Genomic DNA, 22,242 nt, shown 5'->3' with positions numbered 1-22,242 from the left:
AGAGAGAGAGAGAGAGAGAGAGAGAGAGAGAGAACTTGTGTGTTGATTATAATACTTAAATTTAAATTTTATCACTGAACTTTATTATTTAAAATTTTGCTTTAGGTTTCTATAGTTGGTTATTTGAGCGGGATTTTATCTCAGGACTCCACGTGCTTCGCCTGTCAATCAGTTTAAGTATAACAGTACAGATCACGCCACGTGCCGCCTGCTACTTGGCACCTCCTATATGGCTAGAAGTAAATTATCGAATGAAACGTTTTTGTTTTATGTTTTCTTATATCCCTATTGAAAAGAGTGTTTCTATTTTAAATTATTCAGCAATAATTTCTCTCCGATTTCATGATTATAATTCATGTACTGGCGATCAGAGTCGTTTTCCCTCGCTGTCGTATTATTTTTTTTACTAGATAAATTCTTATATATTAATAACTTTTAACATTCATTTGTTGATTACCGGGTATTTTTCCGTGTCCTGTTTACAACTAGTATTTTTGTAAAAAGGTTAATAAAATATAAACAGGTTAGTCAGCATTTGTAAAACGTCAGCTAAATCGCATGCATACAGTGAAGAGCGGACACTTGTTCAACAGAATAATAAATATCGCCATTATATAAATAAAAGTTATTGACTTGTTGAGTATATCCAGTTGTGTACATATCGTATGAAATATGTTACATGAACATGTATTGTTTAACGGAAAAACAAAAACTAATAGTCATATTTTGACTATACACGCGATCTTAGCTCAGATAAGAGAGGCGATGACGGGTTAGATGTAGGTATGATCTATGCATACAAACAAGTGCAGAAAATCATAGAATTAATATTTAAATGAATAAAAATTCGTGTCAAAAAACTATATAACAGTTGATTTCAAGATTTCTTATCTATCCATTAATTTTACATCGTCTATTCACTAACTAAAGGCAATCGGCGATCGGCAATAGTACTACAGTAGTACGCAATAAAGAATGATCATACGAATTATGAATAATAAAAACTAGCCGAGAATCAAGACAACGATTAAGGAAACTAAACAAAAAAAATATCGGAATAAATTCGGGGCAATTTGTTATAGCAATTTTAAATGGATTAGAAGTATTTAATGACTTCAACTCAAGTACATGTATAGAAATAAAAACTCAAGATGCTTTGTAAAATTATCGAAGGCTCGCTAAATTAACAAAAATATATCGGATTAAAGTCAAACAGTTCTTTTAATCTATCTGAATGATTACATTAATCTAAATTAAATATTGATAATAACAGACTGATCAGAATTAAAATTAGCCCCGCTTCCCAGTTGTCACTGAGTACACGGTTCACGCAACGTATCAAAAACAGGGGAACGGATGGACGTTCTGATTTTAAATAGATCGATTGAAATTCTTTTGTAATATATTATATAAAAAAAGAAAAATCTATTGTCATAATAACCACCTTGCTGAAGTAGATCGGGCAAAAACTAAACACAATTATATGGAGAAAAATCAAAGCGTTCAGGCCACGCCTACCTCATTAATAAAGCGCGCAAACCGTTCACAAAGCGTGCAGCTATTTTTAGCAAAGCGTACCGTGCAAGAAGCGAACCGTTCCGTTCACAAAGCGTACCGTACCGTTCACAAAGCGAACCGTACCGTTCACAAAACGAACCGTACCGTTCACAAAGCGAACCGTACCGTTCATAAAGCGTAACGAACCGAACCGTGCAACTGGTGTAGTAGCACGTTTCAGGGTCTGTAATATGTTTTACGGTGTGACCGTTGGGTCGAGCGCAAAAGGAACCAAACATATGTCATCATTGTTAAATGCAACCCGTGGACTTGCCCTAACAAAAAAACTTTGGCTTTGTCTTGAAAACTTTTACCACCACAAGGAACCCGAAGTTATCGAACTTTTATTCGATCCAATGGTTCCTTCCTAGGCTTATACACTTGAACAAATTACCATTGAACAGCAATAAAATGTTAAACTTATTAAAATATTTTGATAAACACAAAGCCGTTTTGGTTTTTTTTAATGTAAATACAATTATGTTTTATCTTTTTTTTTTAATAATGATCATTAAAATCAGTAAAAATAAATTTTGTTTGTTATTTCTCATTTTGTTCCTTGCTGTTACATGTGATTTAATTATTTTCCTCTGTGACATCAATTTTTTTTTTCTTTTTTTTCTTTTTTATGAAATGTTTATTAATAAGCCAACTGCTTCTACATACATCACGTACATACATCACAAATTTTCAAGAACACAAAGTATGTTTAAGAAAGCAACGAAAACAATTACATCAATAATGCATATATAATGAACGTTTACTAAGAGAGAAAAAACAAAATACATATTGAGCACCTTTTCAATTGAGAGAGAGAGAGAGAGAGAGAGAGCACTCTAGAGTGAGTTAATCACAGGGGTCCAAATTTCCCAGTCTGTATTGAACTTATCCATTTCACTTCTTTCTTTTGCACAGAATTGGAATACTTTATATAACTGTTTTAAATCATTCATAAGGGCATTTACTGTTAATTGGTTTTTCTGGCATCTACTTCTGTATATGTATTTTTTTATCAATATGAGTACAATATTGAACGCTTTTGACTTCACATCATCTAAGACAGTTTTATTATCAAGGACTATTCTAATTCCTTTAGAGTTGCAAACTCTAACAAATTCTGCTAATAAATGTTGTACCCTTGGACATTCCCATAATAAGTGATATATTGTTTCCTCAGCATCTTCACAAAAGGTACATAGATTAGTATCCACTTTACCAATTTTATACATAAAACTGTTTGTAGTTAATATACAATGGTTTATTCTGTACTGCAAGCATTGAAATTTAGAGACTGAGGTAATAATAAAAGGTAAATGAAATATTGAAACCCATTGTTCTTCTGTAAAAACAAAATGTCTACTCCATTTTTCTTTTCCCACTGGTGTTACATTTGTCTGATTTAATATATCATACATTGGCTTTGAACCTTTTTTTGTTAATACAAAGGTTTTAATATTAAATGGTATAAAAGGTTTGAAAACTTCATTTCTAATGAAGTTGTATTTCCTTAGATCTGAAAGTACAGCTTGTCTTACTCCCATATATGTTAAATAATTCATTTGAATATTAAATTTTCTTTTCAACATTTCAAAATCTAAAAAGTTTTCATTTTCATCAAACAAGTCAATTACACATCTAACTCCTTTAGCATACCATGATTTATAAAAAAAAAAACCCTGATTTCCTATCTTAAATTTATTATTGTTACACAATGGCTGGCAACAATAATCCTGCCATGATTTTACATTTAAGTTATCTTGGATTTCTTTAAAAGCTATGGTAACTTCCTTCTAAAAATCATTTTTTAACGATTCTTGCATTTGCATAATATAATCTGAACCTGTATTTAATAGCTTTTCTAAATTAATAGAATTCTCCAGCAGTGTTTTCCATTTTGAATTATTCTCCTTAATTAATCTCCTAATCCAAGTAGACTTTAATCCTTTAATATAGGAATTTATATCAACCATCCTTAACCCACCATGTTCATACTTCTGAGTACATACTTGTCTTTTAATTTTATCACATTTTGAATTCCAAATAAAATTGAATAGAATATTGTTTAATTCTTTTAATGTTTTACTCTGAGGGTTTGGTAAGGCTATAAATAAGTGGTTTAATTGTGAAATTAAAAGAGACTTAACCAGTGTTATCCTTCCAATTGGAGTCAAGTGTCGTTTGCTCCATTGCTCGATTACAGATTTTATCCTAACAAGTTTCTTGTCATAATTAAGTTTTACAATTTTATCTAAATCTACATCATAATATATGCCCAAAAGTTTGAATTGCGTTGTGCATTGAAAATTCATTTCTGAACAGATTTTTTCTTCAGAATATTTTTTACTTCCTATCCACACAATCTGAGTTTTTTCTTGGTTTATTTTAAGACCAGATAATTTATAATAGTCATCTATTTCTTTCATGGTTGCCCTTAATGATTTCTCAGTTCCATCAAGGATTATTGATGTATCATCTGCATATTGTGATATTAAATATTGGGTGTTATTAATTTTGATTCCTGTAATATCTTCATTATTTTTAATTTTAATTGACAATATTTCCGCACATAATAAAAAAATGTAAGGCGATATTGGATCACCTTGTCTGCAGCCTCGTCCAAGTTTAAAAAAGTTTGATAAAATGCCTGCCTGGGACACACAGGACATAACATTACATTGAACAGTTTTAATCCAGTTACAGATAAACTGGGCCAAATTAAAATAATTGAGTGTATTTTGTATAAATTCCCAAGCAACAGAATCAAATGCTTTCTCAAAATCAATCATAACTAATACCCCTGGAATATAATTATTTTCTGTATAGTTCATCAGATCATAAATCAATCTAATATTTTTCCCTATATATCTTCCAGAGATGAAGCCAGTTTGGTCATAATATAATAATTTTATATATAATATTGATAATTTTATTTAGAACAGTTTTTATCCTGCTTGCTATACAACCTGACCCAATTTTGTATATAACATTGAGCAATGAGATAGGTCTCCAGTTACCAAGGGAGAATTTACTCTTTCCCTCCTTGGGTATACAAGTTATAATTCCTTGTTTCTGAGTAGATGATAATTCTCCTACTTTATATCCATAATTTAAAGATCTAACAACAAAGGAGCCTATTTTATTCCAAAACATTTTTAAAAATTCAACTGTGAACCCATCACTGCCTGGACTTTTATTGTTTGACATACTATTTAAAACCGAAGAAGCTTCCTTATATGTTATATATCCTTCAATTGATTTTCTTTCATTGTCAGATAATTTAGGGACAGAATAATCTTTTAGAATGTCACTTAGTGAAATATCTGTACTTTCTGTTATCATCAAATTATTTGCATACAAGTTTTTATAAAATTTTTCCAGTTCATTTAAAATCTCCTCTTGTTTAACTATTTCTATCTGTTCATTATTTTCTGTTAGTATTATCTTTGGAATAATTTTACTAGTATAGTGACGATTTTCTAAATTTAGAAAATAATTAGTTGGTTTTTCTCCCTCATTTATCCATTTAGAGCGTGAACGCACCAAACTACCCATGACCTTATAGTTTCTTATATTTTCTAATTCTTTTTTCTTTTCATTTATTTTATCTATATGTTTTTCATATTCCTTTTCCAATTCTAAAAGCTCTTCTAGTAACCCCTTTTCCTTTTCTGTCCTTTGCTTTTTTAAATAGCTTGCATATGAGATAGTTTTTGATCTAATTTTCATCAACAGTGTCTCCAGAAAAAGCTGGTCGTTAATTGTAAATTGGATTTCAGAATCTGGAATATCTAGAATAGACTCTTTTTTGTACACTGGAACTGCATATTGGATTTTAATTTGATTAATATGACAGTTAATACTTTGCACATACTCTAAATCTTTTAAAAGGGAGTTGTTAAATTTCCAAAGTCCACTACCATATTTTAAATCATTAAACTTTAAAGAGATAAAAACAGGAGAATGATCTGATCTATAGCTTATCATGATATCACTATTTCTAACTTCTTTTATAAGTGAAGCTGAAATAAGAAAAAAGTCTAGACGTGCTTGTTTCAGAAGTGTAGGTTTTCTCCAAGTATACCTCTTGTCATATGGATGAAATTCTCTATATATATCTACTTAACTGTAAGACATCATATGTTCTAAGACCATTTCCCTCGCTTTCGGATTATTAACATGTAAGTAATTATAATAATCTTGACTTGTATCTAATACCAAATTAAAATCTCCAACAATAATCATCTCATCGTTTTGTAATTTGTTAACAATATTGCTCAAATTCTGGTAAAATTCTGGAGAATCCTCATTAGGTTCATACAAACATACTAAGCTTAACTTTCTATTCTCTATTGAGATACTAAGTGCCAATAAATTCCCTGTATTGTCTACTTTGATTTGCTCATGTATTTTGAAATCAAAATTGTTATTAAAGAGAATAGCAACTCCTCTCGATTTCGAGGAAAAGGAATTAAAACAAGCCTCATAACCCCATTCGTTTCTAATATCTTGTTCCATCTCATCAGTAAAATGTGTGTCTACTAAACATAGGATATTACATTTTTGTTGTCTATAGAATTGAAAAATATCTTTTCTTTTCTTAGCATCATTTAATCCTTGACAATTAACCGAAATGATTTTAATTTCAGCCATTATTAATTACAGGTTTATTAGTATATTTCATTAAGATCTGTAAACACAGATTGGGCAAATATATATGCAAATTATCGGCTCGTAGATCTGCCTTTCCTAGGCGTATATTTTCCAGGATAAGTCTCATTTCAGTAACATGAAAAGAAAGAGAGAGAGAAAGAAAGAGAGGAAAGAGAAGAGTATGATTAGTTTCTGAGGATATGAGTGCATATTCTATATAGTATTTGGTATTTTTTTTTTTTTAGCCGAAAAGAAAAACACGCCAAAATACCTCGACCATATAACTCAGCGACACTACACCGGGCAATTGTAACGAAAAGGAAAATACAGAATATTAGGTTGACGATAATAGACAGAATATTTCCGGCGTACTTAGGTAACACAAAAAGAGATATAAATAAATAATTAGTATATTTTAAAAAAAAAATAGGTTAATAGAATTGCTGAGATGTATGCTAATTACTTCAGAAAATGTTTTAATTCGAACTTTATAAAGAAAAAAAAATAACACCGGATAATTATACAAAGAGAAGGGAAATATAAAATGAAAGTTGAGGACAATAGACAAAATATTTCCGGCGTACTAAAGGTAGCATAAAAAGATAAATAAAAAAGAAAATAAATAAATAAATAATACTAAGATAGATGAAAAAAAAAATAATTATGAAAATAAATAAATAAATAAAAAAATTAATTAATAAATATATAAACAAATAAATGAAAAAAAGAGTTTAAGGAAACAATGAAAAAACTCTTAAATTTAACGATATTTACAAATTACATATATGTAATAGTTATTCCTTGTCATTGTATTGGTTAGGTTGTATTTTAACCATATGAAATAACAAGTTCACCCATCCAGAGTATTGGCTACCTCACACAAGTGTTCCTCCATGATTCGCCAGCGGTCCGGACCAAGGTGTCTGGGGCCACTCCAGCGCGTAATGACCACACCCACGTTTTTTTTTTTGATTTGTTTTCATGTATTGTAGAAGGCGTCGGCCGGCACCGTGCTCCCCGTCATCCCAGAAACTTTCATGAGTTTTCCCCGCAGAATCCACAAACCTATAGACCAGAATACGGTGATCCGCCGCCGCAGAATATGGATCAACACACACCTTTCTGTACAGGTCCTGGACCTCTTCCACCGAGCTAACTTTTACACCCGTTGCCAAAATTTCGGAACCCTTAAGTTTAGTAGGCTGCGTTGAATGTGTGGGTAGTTGTAGGGCATCAATCGCGTCTGGTGTTAACTGCAAGGCATCCGCCGTCTCAATCTTTGGAACAGGATCTCGGTAATATTCTCCATTGGGTAAGATCAACCGCCCTCGTTCCACCTTTGACCTAATATTTTGCTCCCGGAGAGAATCTGAGATGGCATATAACCTTTTGCGCTCTTTAAGCACTACAGGTGGGTCTTGGGATGTTATAAAGAATGGTAATTTTGTTTTTGATAATTTTTTTTAACTTTTGACGCTATATAAGCGTCGTAGACATGTGCCATCCCCCTTTTTTAGTCTGTGATATCCAATATTATTGAAAGGTTTGACCATATATATATATGCAACTATAACAAATACATGTAGATATTTTAACAGTTTAATTGTTTTCTTTTATTTATTCATTACAAAATGACGTGGCTGCACGTAGATCTAATAATGATTAGATAGTTCTTTTTTAATAATTTTTTGTCACCTACCTAACGTGTGCATATATATTTGGATCAATATGACAATAAAGCATGGAACTTGCATGTGTATTTAATAAGCAAAAAAAAAAATCATCAAAACAAAACTAATCAGCCAAAGAGTCACCATTAACACTGATATTGAGTACTTCCTACACGTTACATCCAGTACAGATGCTTGATCCACCTCTAAATGTATCGCGGGAAACTAAAACGCGAGATCACTGTGACGTCATACCTTACTTTCTTTTACGCTCGACAGTTTTCGTAAATTGTCGGACAAATTCGGGGAAGGAAATGACGTCATATGCCAGCAAACGTTCAGATAGGTTCAGTTTTTTACGTAAGCATATTTGTTGTTTACTTTAATGTCTTTAGAAGGATTTTTTAATTGATAAATGGAGAAAGATTTATGCGATTTAAAGGTAAGAATTTTCCTAAAAAACGCTTCCTGTTCCACCTTGTTGCTATGCACCGCAAAAGATCACTGGGATAGTAGAACGTTTTCACGCGGGTCCAAAAAATTTTCTTTGAACAATGTGGAGATTTCAACTCGATTTTCCTCCGTTCATACATGTACACGTTGTTTATGGAGCTCGCTATGCGAGCGGCGCTTTGCGCCGCTTCGCTACGCTCGCTATTAAAAACGCACGCATCTGGTCTTTGTAAATAAATTAAACCCAAAGTTACTATGTATACTATAAAAATAATATGCATTGAAGATAAAAGCTAGCATACTATAAATGCTCTCTTTACTATACCACTTGAGCAAGTTCCTTGAAATTTTAACCATGTCATTTTTTAAATTTGAAATTCGAATTTTTTGTTGTTCATTTAAAAATCATGGATTAACTCTGATCTATTGCTAGAATATATATAAAAATATACAATTCTTTCTTCTTCATTCCTCGTTAATTAAAAAAAAATCTTTATTTAATCATGACTCACTTTGTTTTCTTGGAATTAATCTTCTTAAATGATTCCAGAAATTTCTAAACAGATTGTTCCAAGTAGCTGTAAATAAAAGATTTTAACTAATAATGTATTGAAGGTATTTTTCTTCAACAAGACTTTATTATTTACTAATACATTTTGTATAACTCAATGTCCAATAGCTTGCTTTATAGTGATCCCGAAGGGCTCTTTAATTTATGTTTGTGTTAATGGCAAAACATTTTTTTTAATATGTGAATGTCACCTTTTCTTTAGCAGATCTTACATAGAAAAGACATGTTGCTCAAACATTTGAAAGTAAATACAATTATTTAAAGTCGTTGCATTAGAGCTCTCTCTCTCTCTCTCTCTCTCTCTCTCTCTCTCTCTCTCTCTCTCTCTCTCTCTTTCTCTCTCTCTCTCTCTACCATTTCCTTAAATTACATACACCGCTTGGTGGATTTATAAAACCAATATTTTGATATATAAAGTAAACGTTTTTCCTTTTTTCTTGTCATAACATATCACTATGCTCGTAAGAATCTTAACGGCATTCTGAAAAAAGAATATATATTTACTTTTTATCAAAATAATAATGTAAATATCCACCAAGCGCTGTATTCAATTTAAGGACATGGTAGAGTGGTAGAAAAGAAGAAGAAGAAGAAGAGAGAGAGAGAGAGAGAGAGAGAGAGAGAGAAAGAGAGAAAGTAAAGTACTCTAAAGCAACAACTGCACTAACACAAACAGCTTTAACATTTCGAAATCAGAACACGTCTAATTGAAATATTTGCAATCACCTTATAAGATGCATGATTTTATATGAAATTTACATATCAACTGAATGCTTTAGCCACTACTCCCCGAAATAATTATGCAGGGATCAATATGTAATTGATTTCTGATGTATCGTCAATTTTAATATATAATACTTCAAAAAATACGAGGGTTGTCGGAAAAGTTCGCAGACAAAGTGATTTAACAAGAAAATTACTTTGTTCTTTGTAGGAAGACGTATTGTTTAATATAATATTGGAAATTAGTATGCAAAACATCATATAATTTTAATATTTTTTTTTTAAATATATGCAAAATTTACATTGCATGAATGAGATTTACAGAGCATCATTTCATATTTCCACGAGATCAGGTGACGTCAAACAGCGAACAACTGTCACTCTTGTGAAACACATTTTTAGTTCCACACACTTTCCATGTCATATAACCCATTCATGAAATGCACCTTCATATTATTGTCTGTCAAGTTTTTGTAAAATATCTTTTTTGGCATGTCGTATATCATTTTGATTCTAAAATTTCTGTTCCCGCAGTTCCAAATGTTGATGAGGAAATAATGCCAAATCTAAAGTTGCAAGATCCGGCAGTATAGGGACGGGGTGCTAAAATTATCAGTCGCTCATCTTTAAACCCGATTCCAATTCTTAACATTTGTTATATAAGAATAGATATGTGTGGGCAATCTCCGCTTACATCTTAAAACCTTTTGCTTTCCATTGTAAATACGCTCCAAGATGTCCATTAACATTTTTGACTCGATTTTTAAGGATTGGTTGTCCGTATTCGCCCAAAAACAATCAGAACATTTTATATTAAATTGAAAACTTCACAATCTGACCTTGATATGTTATTGTGACGTAATATAAAATATTGTGCATTTTCATGAGCTAAACAGTACAGTTTTAATAAGGAAAACAGCGTACAAAATATCTGCAAAGTTTCGCTGGTATTATCCTAACTGTTTGCTCACTATTGAAATTGTCCACGAACATTTCTAACAGCCCTCGAAACGTTCAGCCTACTCTTACACTTTTTCAAAATATAAATTTGGTATCTACACGCGCTGGTATGACATGAGGTGAACAATTCAATCACATTTATGGAAAACTATAAATATCATAGTAAATTAAGCAAAATAAGATATTTTCTATACCCAACCCAATTTTGACCAAATTACAGCATTTCAGAAACTTTGATTAAATTCACAAAACGCAACTTCTTTTTTTTTTCGTCGAAAATTTAATTAGAGAAAGGGTATCGTTTACTCACAGCTAGTTTGTTTTTCATTGTTGTCAGCTGGTGTCCCATTTACTGTTAAATATAATGCACAGATCATGTAAATGAATACTTGGTATTGTACTCTCAACATGAAGTTATACTGCTTAGATTGATTTCATCAATTCGTAGTTCAAATACATACTAAACTCTAAACAACAGCGTTGGATAAACACGGAATTCCATATAAAGATGAAATACTGTCTTTTAGTTTCAAAGTGTTTAAGATAAACAATGAGGAAAACTTTATTTTTCAGTAACAGTTTTAAACTATTCAGATTATATTCAGTTAAACGAATGCCAAGCAATTGTCCTGTCAAAGTCAGATCAATTGAAGGAATGCTAATTTGAAAAGCATTAAACTAGTCATGTAACTCACATGCAGTTTTTCCCCCATTGTCGTCAGCAGAAACTGCAACATCAACTGCAAATAAGAAAAAAAAAAACTAAAACCCATCTTTTTAATATGATACATATATATCGTAAATTAATACGTTATATCCGAGTCTAAACCCGTAGATTTTTTTGCTCAGATTTTTTTGATCAATTCATAGCTCAAATATCAAACACCAAAGAGCAGCGTTGGACAACCAGTAAAATTTAATATAAAGTTTGAACTCTTAGTTAAAAAGGTTTGTTCCTCTGTTTAGGATAAACTATTTCATGTCATCTTTAGTCTAAAAAAGTCCGGATTGTATATGAATTATACTCATATATTTATATCAAACAGTGCCAAATAAAGTATATTAATTAAGATCGTTCAAAGAAAATTCAGAGAAAACGAGGAAAAATTCAAACCATAAAAATTGCAACTTTATTAAAAATGGCTTATTTAGAACGATACTTAAAAAGTAATATCGGTTAATTTACGATATAATGTCGTTGCCAAAAAAAAACCAGGTTAAAAGGAAGGATATTTCTCCATTTGTAAATAAACGGTTGTGTTATTTTAATAAAACCCGAAATTGGGAAAAAAGACATCAAATAACTATTATGGTATGATTTAGATTAGACTCCCATAATTTGCCATTTTTGAAAGTGTTTCCGATACAATAAAATTAAAATAGTCATTAATATCACAATAACTTTCTTCTCCATCACCGTCGGCAGAAAATGTGTCATCAACTGCAACTATGAAAAATAAGAACTAAACCCGTTTGTGTTCAAGAAAATAAAAGTACTTTTAGATGTTAATTTACATTTTACTCTGTTTTGAAAATCAAGTATACTTATTTCATATAGTCAAGTATCTCACTTGAAGTTTCTTCTCCATTACTGTGAGCAGAAGTTGTTCCATGAACTGTTTATGTGAAAAATTAAAAATAGACCTATACGTCATGATTTATCTCCGACTCTCAACATGTAGAATTATTGCTCACATTGATTTGATCAATTTATAGTTCAAATACCAAACACCAAAGAACAGCGTTGGATTAAAAGTAAAATGAAAAAAATGGATGGGCCTTTTATCTTTAGTTAAAACGGTTTGTTTCTCTGTTTAGGTGTAAGTATTCTATGTCATATCTAGTCTAAAAACTTGTCATCATTTATCTATTATATTCATATATTTATAATTTAAAGTGCTAAATAAAGTATATTGAAAAAAATCGTTCAAAGAAAGTTACAAATGTACAGAAATAAATAAAGGACTATATTTTGTGGCGAAGGTTTTGAAAAAGATCACGAAAAATTAAAACTTGTTACTTTAAACTCTTAATTTTCTGCGTAGACAAAACTTTCAGATAAGTTCTTTTTGCAGTTCTATTAGACATGTGTAAAATATATTGTGATATTTCTATCAATACAGTTTGGCATATTTAGCTGATATATATCATAAAATTCAAGAAAAATCAGAGCCTGGAAATCAGCTTATTCCGTGCCATATCTCAATTTTTGAAATATGACCTCTATTGTATTTTATTTTACATGAACACACTAGATTTATATCTATTTATATGCAAAATTTGTGAAAGATGACATTACCATTTTTTTTCTTTTTTGCGTTATAATTTGATATATCCAACATTTTGTAACAATCTTTACATAATTATGCTCTTTTGTTCATTATTTAAATTCATAAAAAGCCATGATTTTTTTTTTAAACTCGGACTCACGTATAACGTTTATAGTCACTAGTTGTATTAATCTTCATGTTGTATTATAATGATATTTTAAAGATAGTTCTAACTATTAATTTTTTTGATTTCTTCAAATAATCAATTCCCCTGCAATATGTTGGCGAAAAGGACTATATATAGTTTGAGCTTAAAATTGCCCAATAAATAAACATTATCAGTTAACTGTAATTGTTTGTTTTATTTGTACAAAGATACATTGTAAGTTGTTTCGTATTTTTTTTTATTTCAATTTCCACAATCTTAAAATATGACATCATAAAAGGTACCTTTTCCCACCATTTTTGCATTTTTAGCTTCAATCGGCTTGTTTTAAGGCAGTTTTTCTTGAAGAAAACATTAAACGATTGCTTAAACAAACAAGGTTAGGCCATATATTAAAATTATTCAGAATATGTGAAACGAATCCAATTTTGAGCACATGTAAATGTCCCTCTCAAGGAATGCTGTCCTGTGCAAGTTTTAATGACCAAAGATGCCCACTTCCATCTTTTGAACAGACAGGTGATAATTTGGATGACAGTCGTCTGCCATTTTTGATGGACGAAATCTTGTTTCTAAATCAGAACAGTTCCACAAAAGGAGATTATTTTGAAAATTAAACTCATATTGTTAAAAAGTTGAAAAAATCCTTCAGTAATAAATCTCCACGGAATTTCAATATAAAATATATAGTTTATTATTTGAATTAATATATTTAAAACACATGCATCTGGTCTTTGTAAATAAATTAAACCAAAAGTTACTATGTATACTATAGAAATAATAGGCATTCAAGATAAAAGCCAGCATACTTTAAATGCTCTCTTTACTACACCACTGTTGCAAGTTCCTTTAAATTTTAACCATGTCATTTTTTTAAATTTGAAATTCGATTTTCTTATCTCTGAATATTTCTAATTTTAACTTATCTGCACAAAATGAGTTAGGACATCTTTCATTCAATTGCAAACAAAATCACTTTAAAAACAATTCAATTAAATGATAAACTTGACACGTTATGCATTATGTAAAATCTTTACTCACAGCTAGATTGTTTTCCATTGTTGTCAGCTGGTGTCTTATTTACTGTAAAATATAATATAGAGATCATGTAAATGAATACTTTGTATAACTATATTAAATTGGAACCTTCACATGTATTACAAGAATGCTTGTTGAAATTTCTGTCGATTTTTAATTAGAACTGTTGGCCTTCATGTAGGTAAGGACAAGTTGCACATCTTGTCTTTTGTCATTTACAGATAGCTGGTGTTTCTTCGATATTTTCAAATTTGGCACGGGTAAAAAAAAATTTTTCAGAGAGAGACTTTGTCGATTGGTTTTAATAATCTGATATTTGTTGAAGACGTCATTCATGTTTCTAAAGTGAAACGTATCTTTTAATGATTTTGAAGAACTTTCGATTTTTCGGGTTAACATATTTTTCGCTTTATCTTTTATCTGCAGTAGTTCATTTCTATTATTGCATGTGGCTTTGATGATCCATGTTGAATTTGGGATAGTTCATCACGAACGTAACTTGTCACTTTGGTGCATAGCGGTTTAACTTTTTAACAAAAGTTTGACCTAGACCAAATGATCTAAAACTGAGGCCTATCATAGCAGGACCCGCATCAAGCACACAACGGTTAAGCAATATGCTGGATATCATTTTGAAACCGTTATGCACCAAAGTGACAAGTTACGTTCGTGATGATATGGATTTTCTGAACTACATCCCACAAACAGTACCAGGAGACACGATCCTTGTTATATTTGATGTAAGCAGCCTATATACTAATATTCCTCATAATTTAGGATTAGAGGCAGTTCAATATTGGTTGGACAAGCATCCAGATCAAATAGATAGTAGATTTTCAAAAGAGTTCATCTTAGCCGGACTAAAACTTGTACTAGAAAATAACACTTTCCTCTTTGATGATGGAAATACCTACAGATAAAAGGTACTGCCATGGGCACAAAAGTTGCCCCTACGTATGCCTCACTTGTAATGGGGTACCTTGAAGAAAAACTTTATAGTATATTGCCGGATATCATTGATGCCGATTTTACGCTATACATTAAAGAGAACTGGAAAAGATACCTTGATGACTGTTTCATCTTTTGGACCAAAACGGAAGAGGATCTTATAAAATTTCATTCTATCTTAAATGAACTGCAGGCCTCCATAAAATTCACTATAGACGTCCATCGTGAGAAACTCCCATTCTTAGATATTCTTATTATCAAAGACGGCGAGAATATCATTACCGATTTATTTAGCAAAGAAACAGATTCCCATCAATGCTTGGATTTTCATTCATGTCATCCGTCTTACACAAAAAAGAATATTCCATACAACATGGCACGGCGTGTATGTACTATTGTGACTCAGCCTTTTCTTCGCCTACAAAGGCTTCAAGAGTTAAAACAACACCTTAGACGACAGAATTACCCCGTGGAACTTATTAATGACGGAATTAACCGGGCTATGGATATTCCTTTAGCACAACTTAGAAGGACCCGCCTTAAGGAGGAGAAACAAGATGAGAAAATTCCGTTTGTAACTACACATAATCCGTGTAACCATAATATTTCTAAATCAGCAAAACGTTTTTTTCCAATATTAGAACAATCAGAAAATATAAAAAAACTGTTAAACCAATCATCAATCATAAACAGCAGACGACAAGCGCCGAATCTGAGGAAAATTCTCTCCAAAGCAAAGTTCTAGTCCAGCAATACTATTTCCATCAAAAAGTGCGGCGACCCCCGATGTGGAACATGTGACCTTATACAGGAGGGAGAAGGAATAATATTAAAAAGCGGCCAAATTTTAAAACCTAATGCCCCAACGAACTGCAAATCGTCTAATTTGATATATTGTGCGACTTGTCCAACATGTGGAGAAAATTATATTGGCCAGACTAACCAGCTCAACGCCCGAGTGAGAGTCCACAAACAACAAATAAAGGACGAAACAGTGAGAAACACTCCATGTTCGGAACATTTTGCAAAGTGCGGAAAGGGAACATTTAAAATATTTCCGTTTTACAAAATGTGGACTTCAAATGAAATCGCCCGAACCACAAAAGAGGACTATTTTATTAAAATATTTAACCCGAAACTTAATCGAAAATAGATTTATCATATATATAATTTTTTATATGTATTGTATTATATGTCTATGCATTGCTTAACGGCGTTGATAAAGTTCACGCCATCGCTACTTTGATGTACATTGTGACGTCATAATGAACTTTAAAAACACGACGTCATTGACAACGTTACAAACAACGTTTTTAATTTTGTATAACTGTCTGAAGAGCCGACATGGCTGAAAGCGCTAACAGTAAACAATTTATTTAATTTGGACTGTCGCATTCTGTTTTATTTATTTAAGTATTTTTTGTTGTACCAAGGCTTTATTTATAGCATTTTTAATTTTTAATGGATACATTATTGTTAATGTACACTAGAGCGATAGATGAAAGCTGTAGCCATGCAAAGCGTCTTTTATGGGAATTTGAGTTTGGCATCATCATGATTATATAGCTCGTGCAATCCGTGATTTTTCTTAGGTTGCTGAAGATTTCGACCGATCGGTAAACTGTATGGTTAGAACTGAACCAAGTTGATTTCAGTCCTGTCTGTTTTTACACAGCTGTGAATTACAATCAATTTTCGTAGGAAATAGAGGGAATCATACTTAGTGGATGTAAATTTTAATCTTTAAATATAAGATGCCATTTTTTAAAAAAAATCTTTTCTCTCAAATCAACTGTCCACATTCTTTTAGTTGTAATTACTTTTCAGTGAGACAGTCAAAGCCGATTTTTTTCCATCGGTAATTTTATTGGAGTTAAGTGTTGATAACATATAAATGAGAAGAGAAATCATGACAATAATTTAACACCATAACATCCGAGTTTCAAAAACAGCTATAATTGATTTTAAACTTGCTTCAGATCTAAGAAGACACTTAAAAAGTGATATCAGTAAATATGCGAAAAAATTTTCCTGCAAAAGGTTAATTAAAAAGAATAAATATTTCTCTTTTTGAAAATAAATTCGTGTATGCAATTTGACAATGCCCCGAAATTGTGGAAACATAGGCGTTGAATTTGACCATCTTTATGTTTGTAACATGTTTGCTTATTTAATTTGTTTCTCGGCAGCTTAAATAACTTTGATATATTTAAAGGTTGGGGAAGTTTGATATTTGTTTTCCTTAGATACCCTTTATCTATCTATCTTATGTTCGGGGGGGGGGGGGGGGGGTTATTGCACGTGGAGTCATCAGAAGTGTGCAGAACTTTAACTATATCTGGATATTCAAAATGTTTTCATCTAGAATTGTAGAAATTATTAATTAATTCTACTTCAAACAATTAAAGACGATAGAAGGAAGTAAAGAAGAAAAAAAAATTAACGCAAAAAAAAATTTGACGTTCGTGACGTCGTGACGTTTTCGACGAGCTACGTCAAAATCGTGTTAACATCTCTTACTAAAATTGTCATAAAATGCCTAAAACGCACAAGATCTTGGTTATCCTTGTATATTTGTATTCAGAAAGAGATGACTAATCAGAATTGACAAAAAAGTGAGTTTGTGAAATTTTGACCTTAAGGGCCCTTTTCTCATGACGGCAGTCATATATATATATATATATATATATATATATATATATATATATATATATATATATATATTAATATATATATATATATAAATATTTATATATATATATATATATATATATATATATATATATATATATATATAATCCAAAATGAGTGAAAGGTGATATCACACAGTATAAATAATCAAAAAAGAAAAAGAAAATGAACAGTTCCAAAGTTTCTATTCACTAGCGCTTTCTGGATTTACATCCTTCTTCAGGTGAATGTACATAAGTTATGAACTTGTTTTCCTTAGAAACGTTTACTATGACGTCATGATGTAACGAGAGTCTTTTCAGGGAAGGAATAAATCCATGACGTCATAATACAATATAACACGTTAAAGTTCGGGAAAACTGAATTAGACACAATATGATCATAACGACATCAATAAATTTACAAATTCAAAGACTGGCTAGAACAAAGATGATTATACAGATATTTAATGTTTGTTGAGTTTTGGGGAAAATAATTTAATAAAATAGTTCTCTTTCACAAGTCTCATGGCGGTTGAATCGGTTTTAAGTTTATAAAATGGGAATACTTTATAATCTCCCTTAGCACATCTGTCAAAATGTTCACTGCATGGGGTGTTTCTGGTACTGGGATCATTGATCTGTTGGCGATGGACGCGCATGCGGGCGGTAAGTTGTGTTCCGGTTTGGCCGATGTAATTTTCGCCACAGTGGTTACATGTAATACAGTAAAGCAGATTTTTGGATTTTCATCTATATTTTGACCCATAAACCATGTAGTCCAATATTCACAGGGAGGTTGAAAATGGTATTATTAACATAAAAACAAAAAAAAAACCAATTTTTTTGACCCACACGGATATATTGAAAAAATGTCCCACAACTCAAAATCTATTTTAAGAACATCGCGTCAAAGTCTCTCGCTTTGAACTTTTTGTCTATCTATAAACATCCAGCGGGGTGTCCCACAAAACGGTTTTGTGATGCACGCAATGCATTGTTGGATAACAATGGCGGAGTACAGCTAAAAGGGTAAGTACCAAGTATATTTTCTTATTAAGCAGTAAGTAGTGTGGCATATTTATAAAAAGAAATGACGAGGAAGCAAAGACTATCGAACTTGTTTGATCTGAAACATGTTAAAAGTACAATTTAAAAAAAAATGGCGGACGCTCTTATGCTGAAAAGCAAACGGATGCCTTTTGACCATGCATCAATTCGGAATGCAAGTGGCATTCTTCAGCTGCACAGTACATGGGGTACAAGTCCGCGAGTTCAAAAAACTTGTCTTGGGCGGGTATATTACTTTTTTGTTCGTTTGCATACATAACAAATGTATTGTTTACAGGAACAAGGAGAGAGTCCCCCCCCCCCCCCCCCATACTCAACCCCGGGACTTGTTGAACATTCTCTTCCTTAAATTATATTTATTATCCACTAATTTGTCATGCACACCATGGGAAAAAATCTTAGAAAAAAATTCAAAATAATTGTATCATGCTAAATTTACCCCTCTTGAAATTACATAAAGAGAAAAATATGCCAGTCCAATTTGTTTACAATTCTTACCATTGCTAATTTCTCTGGGTTTAAAACAGGGTTTTTTTTCACCGTAAAATGTAGGTTCACATTGTCTCTACATATAATTCTATCTTCGTTCATAGTATCAGATTGTCTCTGCATCTCTTGATAATTAAAAAAATAATCCTCAAACATGATTAGATCTACGAGTCTGTGCATTAAAAGCATGTGACTTTCATCTTGTATAAGAAGCATATATCATGCAAAAAATGTATTAGATTATACAAAAGTGAATCATATGAGAAACATATCGTACAAAGTATATATTAAGAACAGCATTAAAAGCGTGCAATATATCATAGATGTTTTATAAGAATTTTGCTTCCAGCTATATCATGGATGACAAGTATTCCATGGCTATTCTGGCGTCATGCGCTCATGCATTTCCGATAATTTAACACTAAGTACCACCTTGAATGACTGTCTCTTTAGTTAACAATTTTGAAACCAAATCATTTTAAACCTCAGATATAGCATGGAAAATTGCTGATACTGAAGCAAAGAAAAGTTGTCATCATATGCAGTTTCTTGCCGTATATGACTTGATATCGCATTTTACTTAAGAAAAAAATGTGTCATATGTTTCCAAAAGTTATATTAATAAACATTTTTTTTCAATAATAGTTTAATGTGACATAACTTTATGAAAATATTTTAATGATGATTTATTGTTTTTAAAGCTTTTGTCTCAACTTAGATCAATTACCCCATAACTACATAACGTTTCTGATGCGTATTACAATACCTTTAATTGTAAGATTATAAGTTATGTTTTTATTTTAAAACAAGCTTAATTATTATAACGCAAGATCGTTTACTTCATTGCTAGTAAGAAAATCTTCCCAACATTCTGTGATATTTTGAGCATGAAAATGTGTCATCAGAAGTATACATATAATCACTAGACGTTCAGCTGGTTTTAATATTGTGATAATTTATGATTTAAGACAATTTTAATGACTTTTATTAAAGAAATACCCGTAGTAAAAATCATTTTTAATGGTCTCTTGAGTAAATGTGTGATCTAAACATGTTCTCGCAACATATCATAGATGGTATATATGTATAAAGAGTTTAAAGACAAAAGGAGATTTCGGTCGTCCAATGTAGTAAGTAATTTAAAAGTGATGTTTTTTTTTGGAGAAAACTCACGTGACCAAAACAGACTATCGGAAACACATGACTATCATGACTATCGGACAGACCCAACGGCATGATATTAAAAACATGAAATACTCCAAATGATTTTAATCCTACAATTACCTTGGATACATATCATAATTATGATGAATTAATTTGACTACATAATATAAGTTGATGCTTTACAGAAAATATGTTTAACTTGCATATGCATAATATGACCGATCAGTGCGCAGAAATTTTCCATCTTAACCATGATTATTAAATTAATTATATTGTGGAAACAAAAAATAAAACTTATACTCAGTGGTTGGTTCTTTAATTCACAACCATTACAGGCTATAATAAACATTTGCTGTAATTATTTTGTCCCTGCAAACAGGTACCGGTACTTTTAATGGGCGGTTTTTGGTCTATAAAAGGCCATTGTTTTAAATTTTAAATGATGACTTTTTTGTATCTAAACTTGTAATAATCTTAACTAATGAAATTCATGATCATGTTAATATGAAGATGTTTTAAAAAAAGAAAATACACATTAATTGTGAGAAATCAAATTCATAATTATTGGAAATGAACTATATGATCAATAGTTACTAGCACTGTATGATCATTTTTTTTACATGATATGATATGATTCCTGTATCGTACACGTATAACACTTTTTCTATATATACACTTTTTCATACAGGAAGCAATATGATATCATATCATGTGGCAAAAGACCATACAGCGCGAGTAACATTTATCATATCGTACAAAAGCAAAGCGTGCTATGCTCGGGACATTTTGTAAAAACTGTATAGCGTGTAAGAAGCATGCGAGAAACAGGGAAACATACAGCTGGTTTAGTAGTGTGATTTAGGTTTTTATTTGTATGAAGAAAAACAATTATTACCCTCCTTTTCTCTCTCTCTCCCCCCCACCCGGATACACCCCAGAGCACGCATGGAGAATGGAATAATAGGAATAAAAGGAATATTCTGATCCAAAGAGGTTTCATGAAGATAAATATTTCACCCCCCCCCCCCCAATATTTCATTTCACAAGGGGATGCTCTGCTTTGCTGTGCCCTTGTATTTTTGAAAAATACATTGTGATTCATATATCTTGACCACTATATAGTGATATGTATTATTGTTGCATAACACATGCTTTGTTCATATAACCATAAGATTTCATCATATGAATGCATTTGTTTATATGTAACATTAAACTTGTTATTTAAGTATTGTTTTCATTATTATTTTACAGCATTGATGAGTATGAATCTTCCAAAAGCTTGAGAAGCATATTAATGATGCATCCTCAGACAAGCCCAAATAATGGTGTTATGAAATTAATGTTGAACAACTACCCCAAGCTTTGCCTCTTTGCAAGGAGGGATATTGATAGATGGTAGGAGATTAGATGTGACTTGGGACTCTGTTGCAGCACTGTAATGCACCTTCAATAGATTCTTCTGACCACTGCACTGATTCGTCAGATGTCAGACATGAACAGGTATTTTTCATTAACTACATTACTTTTTTCAACACCTGATTTACAAGCTAACTCTAATTACAATGAACTCTTTTTCAAATTTATAACAGAGAGCATTCTAGAAAGGGACACAATGGTAACTCATGTAGATGTTCCACTAACTAGCTAAGATGGGCTCTCAACTGATACTACAGTCTACTCAGGACCATGTAACTTCACATGTTCAACAGCTTAGGCATTTTTCTACAGGTATTACCTTTAGTTACTCTCTCTGAAATATAGGGGAACATTTCAGTAACTACAGTAGACCTGTAGTAATTTAGTAACTAAAATTTCATTGACAATTATTCTTTGCCTGTTTTCT

The 22,242-nt window shown here is 31.4% G+C and overlaps 1 protein-coding gene across 1 annotated transcript in view; it reads right to left on the bottom strand.

Moving 5' to 3' along the window:
* LOC136276103 (uncharacterized) overlaps positions 1-9,126 on the bottom strand; it is a 112,899-nt gene extending 103,773 nt beyond the window's left edge. The window contains exons 1-2 of the mRNA XM_066087073.1: positions 9,114-9,126; positions 8,843-8,908 (exon numbers count right to left, since the gene is read on the bottom strand). Coding sequence (XP_065943145.1) covers positions 8,843-8,908; positions 9,114-9,126 — 79 coding nt within the window. The remainder of the gene's footprint in view (positions 1-8,842; positions 8,909-9,113) is intronic.
* Positions 9,127-22,242: the final 13,116 nt, after the last annotated feature.

Source organism: Magallana gigas, chromosome 1 (genome assembly GCF_963853765.1).
Source record: "Magallana gigas chromosome 1, xbMagGiga1.1, whole genome shotgun sequence".
Lineage (NCBI taxonomy): Eukaryota > Metazoa > Mollusca > Bivalvia > Ostreida > Ostreidae > Magallana > Magallana gigas.
This window is presented reverse-complemented; position numbering and strand designations above follow the sequence as displayed.